A 7,124-nucleotide genomic window follows, 5' to 3' on the forward strand; every position below is an offset into this window, starting at 1 on the left:
GTTTCTGTAACTCCATTGATGTGCAAGCGCTTACAGTAACGCCAATGACACTTGGAAGAGGTAATAGATGAAGTGATCAAGTAAATATAAAAATTCAATTTTATGATAACTGTCTGGTCAATCTTTTACGTTCTACTATTGCTTTAGACACGGCAATCGTTGTCAAGAGCCTTCTGATTTCAGTATTTTGACTAAAATAGAAATGATCAATTCATGGGTATGAGATTAGGACCTGTACTTTTGTCAAAAATTATTGAACTTTTCAGTAACTCCATCGATGCATATGTATTCACAGTAATTCCATTAAAGCTTATGAAACCGTAATGGAATGAAGTAAAGATAATTTTCACTTGTATGATAGCTATTATATTGGTCATAGCAGATACGTCTCGTATTTTCATCTGGCTGGTACGGAATTTCTGTTTTTCTCTGCATCTAGAGAGGAGACATCCAGGCGCCAAGTTCTGATTTCTGAACATTCTCGTAGGTCTCACACTCTCACATTTAAAGCACCTAGTCCAGGTCTTACTTCACATATAAAAACCCAAATGGTGCATTTGCCTTGCCCAGGTTTCTGACCAACCATTCATATACAAACATGACTGTGTTTTTATTATTATTATTTTTTTGCACTCGCACGTCTACATTCCCAAAGGGTTCATCATGTAACCTCACATTATCAACGTTGTACAATGTACAGCTGCAGAAAGCAATTACATTTCTTTGTAATATGCTACCAAATTTCACCTATATACTTTTCACTGATAATCCGGCACGTAGACTGTAAGATGAATGCCTATAATTAAATTAATAGGAGTATATCATTTCCTAATAAAAAATTAGTAAAGGATTGAGAACCGAAACTCTTACTCGACTGGCATATATATGACAAATAAGAGAGAGGGTCTTTTAGGCATCACCACTCTGTCTACAGCAATAAAGGTTCTTTCGATGAAGATGAAAGGAGTATACTTCCACTGCAAAACGTGCCCAAACAACAGCTTCAGTGCTTTGCAACAAATACAGCCGCGCACGGCAACCCGGCACTGAAATGCCAAATTTTGGTCTACCGGAGCAGTTCACTCTTCCATTGTTCCACAGATCATTTACATCCTTCGTTATATTAAGTGTTGGCAAGTAAAATACACGGCCAGTTCTTAAACTTATTATGTCCTTCCGGTCCCTAAACTTATAAAATCGAAAATCTGGGTCCTTGAATTTGTCATGGTGTGTCGTCAAACCAGGAATCCGGATCCATGCAATGATTCAAAATAGTTTCAAACCATGTTTTTAGTTAAAAAACAAATCCAACAAATAATAGATATTGTTTTAAACCATATAAATATCTCTAACCCCCAAAATTCTCCAAAATCTAAAAAAATACTAGAGATACATCGGAGCCTAAATAAAATAATTGGAGCTCATGAAAATATATTTTCACATGTTCCTAAAGTTAAATCTAATTTCTAGAAGTTTCTAAAAATATTTTCATAAGCTCAAATTATTTTGTTTAGCTCCATCTGCTCCTATGTATCTCTACTTTTTTTTTGAAATATCTCTAAGCCCAAAGAAAATAATTTGAGCACGAGGAGCCTAAAAACTGATTAGAGCTCATGAAAATACTTTTAGAAACTTCCAAAAGTTAGATTTAACTTTAGGAGAATGTGAAAATATATTTTCATGAGCTTCAATTATTTTATTTAGGCTTCATGTATCTCTAGTATTTTGTTGGAACTTTGGAGAATTTTAGAGGCTTAGAGATATTTTTATGGTTTAAAAACTATATCTATTATTTGTTGGATTTGTTTTTTGAATTAGAAACATAGGTCGAAGCCACTTTTAATCACTGCATGTACCTGGATTCCTGGTTTCTAAGTTTAGAGATCGAGATGTTATACCCTGACAAGTTCAAGGATCCGGATTCCTGGTTTTATAAATTTAGAGACAGGATTATTCGAGCCATGTATATTACTCAGTGTTGGCTATCCTTTTAATTCTCTGCAAGACATAAGTATTTATAATTCAAAAAATAAAGAAAGATCATCTGCTCATTCAAAAAATTGATGAAAGGCCAGTACACCCGAAACTAAGTCGCTCTGTCTATCTATAGCAGGCTAGCAGCAATAAAGGCACTTTGGGTGGAGATGGAAGGTGCCTCTCTTCTTCGTTTCGGCGCTTCACTGCAAAACGTGTTCGAGCCAGCGCTTTTTTCAGCGCTAGCTGCAAGTAACGGAACACCGAAATGCCAAAATGCATGTCGTCTATAGGAGCCTTTCACCATCCAGAGTCACATGTTCCGGCAGCCGCCGATTCTTGAGCGACAGCCGTGTAGCGTGGTGTCCATGGCGGCTCAGGGGCCTCCGGCGGCGAGATCCATGCGGAACTGGAGCTCCGGCCTCCCCTCGGAGCTCCTCGAGGCCATCGGGAAGCGCCTCGCCTCCGGCACCGACGCGGCGTCGTTCCGGTCCGTCTGCTCGCCGTGGCGCGACGCCGTGCCGTTCGCGGCCTTGGCGCCCCTTCTGCTGCTCCCGTTCGGGCCCGACACGGAGCGCGTCATGCTCTACAGCGTCGACGAAGGGAAGACCTTCTCCCTGCCGCTCCCGCCGGACGCGCGCGGCAAGGTGCCGTGCGGCGCGTCGTGCGGGTGGCTGGCGCTCATGGACGGGTCCGCGGCCGTCACGCTGCTGAACCCCTTCACCGGGGCCCGCGTCGAGCTCCCGCCGGCCGACGACGACGTCGCCGCTGCCTCCTCGATGTTCGTGTCCAAGAAGGACGGCCGGTGGGTGCTCCACCCCGAGGACGGCTACGGGGACGCGGCTGCTGCCAGCGCCATCGAGCTAGACGAGATGAGACAAGTGTTCTTCTACGAGATCGTGCTCTCCGCGCCGCCTGACGCCGACGGCCGAGGCTGCGTGGCCATGGCAGTCCTCCCGAGCTCCACGGAGGTCGCGTTCTGCCGGGTCGGGGTCGACAGCGCCTGGACGCTGCTGGAGACCTACCTGGAATGCTCCGTGGACTTCGTCGTCCACTGCCAAGGGAGGTTCTTGGCAATCGACTGCACCGGAGAGATCTCCAGCTGCAGCAACATCGCTGCCCATGGAAGGCCGACCGCGACGCCGATGCCATCGCTGTCGCCACCTGAGGATCTCTGCCACCGCAGCTACCTGGAATCGAACGGTGAGCTGTACGTGGTCGGAGCCAAGGTGAACGTGTTCCGCTGGGCACAGAGGTTCAGCTACAGCAGCATAGTCTACAGGTGCAACCTCCTGGACCCAAGCCCGGCATGGTCCAGGGTGAAGGACGCCGGCGATCTGACGCTGTTCGTGTCGAACCATTTCCGTCACAGCTTCGCCGGAACAAGCGCCTCCGCGTTGAAGAGGAACAGCATCTACTTCTCCGAGCCTCTGTATGGTGATCAAAAACACTTTGCCCATTGTTTGGAGATCGCTGACATTGCCACCGGCACGTCGGAGGTGAAGCTTTTCCAAGAGAAGGTGCAAGCTTTCGAGGCTCTAGGTTGGATTCGGCCAAATTTCTGGAGGAGACGAGGTATGTGAACTTTTTGCGAAGTTTTATACTCCCTCCATCCCAATTATTATTCATTTTGCTTTTTTTTAGATACATCAATTTTACTATGCATCTAGATATGATATAATATTAGGACAAGAGGTGTGCATATGTTTGGTTTATTGCCATAAGCAAATGATAGTAATTCGGTTCGATGTGATTGCCCCGTTCTTGCAATTAGTTTAAATTTTGGCGCGCAATTCAATTCACCATTGTGTGGTGTAGTACGTTACGACTGGACGCACATGCGTGCCATAATAGATAATGCGTTATGACTAGGTGCATATAGCCACGTTTAAAACTGTGCAGGCCATGATCTAAAAAAAAGTAGATAGGATTACATTTTTGTTATTTAATTTGTTCATTAGCAGAAAAGTTATTATGCCCAAATAAGTTGCCTCTTATGATTATAGGAGAGAAGGGAGGTATCATTCGCAAAATGTCGCATTGTCATTTTTTCCCCTATTAGTGAATCAGCTCGGGTACATGTGTTTATTGAGCATGAAAGAGTAGTTGCCCATGGGAAAAAATTATCATGTTATTTTTCTTCTGATATTCAGTATTTATGCAAGAGCAAAGTTTAATATAACCAAACTTTTTTCAGAGGGGGACGCCGAACCGTAGCAGAGAAAATCCACAAGAAAGAGCTCCCCCAGACAGTCCCGCCTGAAGCTCAACCCGAACCTTCAAGAGAAGCTAGCCAAAAGGGTGAGAGGATTCATATACCGTGTGTTTGGTTGCGGGTTGGGTGGTTTGGAGCCACTCCAATTCAGATTTTAGGGATGACTTCAACCCTCCTCATGTTTGGTTGTCTTTGTTGGAATGGATTGGCTCCAACCCTAATTTTTGTTTGGTTGGAGGAATTGGGGATGTGAGATTCACTCCGTTAGTGGGTCCCACTTGTCATTCTCCTCTCTCTCCGTTTCCTCCTTTCTTCTTCCTCCAGGAAGCGCGCGAGCCACGGGGCCGAGCTGCCGCCGGCCGCCGCGCGCTCGGCCCCCTGCCCCCGGCCGGCCCCCCTCCAGCGGCCTGCGCCCGACCCCCCGCCGCCGGCCGAGCTGCACGGCCCCCGCCGAAGCCGGCCGCCTGCGCCCGGCCCCCGACGCAGCTCCGCCCCCGCAGCCCTCGACGCGGGCCCGCGCGCCGCCGCCGCTACCTCCCCGCCGCCGCCACCCCCGACGCGGGCCCGCCGGACCTCCTCCCGCCGCCCCCGACGCGGGCCCGCGCGCCCCCGACGCGGCTCCGCCCCCGCTGCCCCCGCAGCCCCCGACGCGGGCCCGCGCGCCGCAGGACCTCCTCGCGCCGCGCCTCCCATGGCCGCACCGACGCGGCTCCGCCCCCCCCCCCCCGCCCCCGATGCGGGCCCGTGCGCCGCCGCCGCCCCCGACGCGGGGCCGCCGGACCTCCTCGCCCGCGCCGGGGAGGAAGAGTGAGGGAGGCTCGAGCTCGCCACCGCGCCGCTCCTGCTCGGGGCTCGCGCTCGCCACCACGCCGCTCCTGCCCCGAGGCTCGAGCTCGCCCACCGCGCCGCTCCTGCTCGGGGCTTGAGCTCGCCCACCGCTGCCTGCCGACGCTCACGGCGCTCCAGACGAAGAAAAGGGGTTCGCTCCGTTCGCCAGATTTCAGCGGACGTCGCCGATCCGCATCTCAACCGAATATTCGCTTCGGGGTCCAACCCAACCCACCTCGAATTCCATCCAAACAGCCGTAGGGACGGGTCCAACCCAACCCCACTCGCTCCAACCCCCAACCAAACACACGGATAGTGTTTTGTTGGAGCTGCTGCCTCATTTTGCTCGGTATAAAGATGGAACAGACATAGCTGCAATCTAGCTGCAAATGTTTTTTCGAACAATTTTTGTTCTTGATGCGAACCTGTCGACAGTATCATCTATGTCTCCGAACACATGGAATGCGCCCCCCCCCCCCCCCCCCCCCCCCCCGAGTTGTTAATCGTCCGTCCGAGGTTCTAGTCCTTGCTGACCTGTTGGCGACGACGACGACGGCATCCTGACATGTTGGGTCCACCAGCCTCCAGTGTCAGCTTATAGCAGGCCGGCGACGGCGATCAATGCGGACCGGGCCGGGCAGGATTCGATCCTGCACGCTGATCGATCGGTCCGATTGATCTGTCGTGATTGGGGCTGCCGTGTGACGTGATCTGGTGTCATTGACTTTTTTGCAGTGCGGCACACGGCGCATCTCTCTGTCGTCGCGCATCTCGCCAGTCGCTAGCGCTACACACGCCGCCAAGGCTACCAGCCTACCACGAGAAAAATAGCTGGAGCCGCACCCCAATTTCTATCATGGTGTAGGCAGGGCCGGGCCGGGCCGGGCCGGACCAGCGGAGGAGGTGTTCGGCCCAAAAACGTTTCAGCCACGTGACGAAAACGAGATTTAGACAACGGTCCAATAACAGGAGTTTCACCCAACAATATATACCGCGAAAAGAAACTGCCGAAACAAACCCAAATATACAACTGAATCGTTACTTTTACAGCCGAATAAAATCAAATGCTATATAGAATAACAAAATTCCACGGTGACCATGGTCCAAAATTAATGTGTACTACTAAACAATGAGCTGGTTTTCACTCTTAAAACAATAATACAATTTATGTCACAGAACAATGAGATTTTTTTTATGCACTCCGATCCACCGCGAACCACGGCAACCTCACATCATCAGCCATGCGCCAAACGGATACTAATTAAGCGTAAGCTCTTTCAAACGGAGTTATAACGACGACTGTTGTTATTTGACGCTGGTAGCACAAGTCAAAATGGAGAAAGCTAAGCACGACTGCTTACACACCTACTTCTACGACTCACCGGATCAGTCGGTATACGTTGTCCAAAGACGAACGCGCCTCGTTCACATGGGTATGAAAACAACTTTTTTTTTTGACGTTGATTACGTCTGAAAAATATAGTTAACCGACGGCTTTAATTAGTTCAGGAGAATGCGTTTAATTAATTTGCATGCATCTTCAAGACTACTATAACAAATCTCCAAACGCGTGATGCGTCTGCACTGTCCGTAGTCCATCCGATTTTGTGAAAATGTTCTCTGGTTTTGACAATAATGTACTTGATCTCACCACCTGGATCATCGCTTGCATTATTTGTGCCATCATATGCATGGAAGATAAGGTGAAGAACACTTATCCCTGAAAGTAAAAGCTGGGGCGGTGCATGCATGGCGGGCACACCAAAGGGTGGCCGAGACAGCAAAGCTTCTCTGTATCCCCTTCTTCCTCAAGACTTCTAAAGATATTTTTTTTCCCTACCGTTCTTTAGCTGAGCTCGTTTTCTTTCGTCGCCTTCCTTCTTTTCTGCTTTTTGTCACGCAGTGCATACATTTGCACAGATCCATCAACACGAATGGCAAGTTGGCGCGACACAATATAATGTTCCATTATTCTCATCAGAAGATCGATGAAACAAGAGCCAGTACCATAAACACCGGCATTGTTTGGACTTTCAAACAACAAGGAGCCATGCACACCTCTCGGCTCCCTAGAATTTTACATTTGCAGACTATTTACCCTCAAAAA

The 7,124-nt window shown here is 49.3% G+C and overlaps 1 protein-coding gene across 1 annotated transcript; it reads left to right on the forward strand.

Annotated features, from left to right (window-relative positions):
- The first annotated feature begins 2,342 nt into the window (after positions 1 to 2,342).
- On the forward strand, positions 2,343 to 3,557 carry LOC120662793 (F-box protein SKIP23-like). The gene has a single exon (XM_039941867.1). The coding sequence runs from the start codon at positions 2,343 to 2,345 to the stop codon at positions 3,555 to 3,557; it is 1,215 nt and encodes a 404-aa protein (XP_039797801.1).
- Positions 3,558 to 7,124: the final 3,567 nt, after the last annotated feature.

The sequence above is a fragment of the Panicum virgatum genome, chromosome 2N (assembly GCF_016808335.1).
Source record: "Panicum virgatum strain AP13 chromosome 2N, P.virgatum_v5, whole genome shotgun sequence".
Taxonomy (NCBI): Eukaryota; Viridiplantae; Streptophyta; class Magnoliopsida; order Poales; family Poaceae; genus Panicum; species Panicum virgatum.

What these genes read in the sequence shown, in the direction of transcription:
- LOC120662793 (XM_039941867.1), top strand. Translation starts at nt 2,343, where the DNA reads ATGGCGGCTCAGGGGCCTCCGGCGGCGAGATCCATGCGGAACTGGAGC.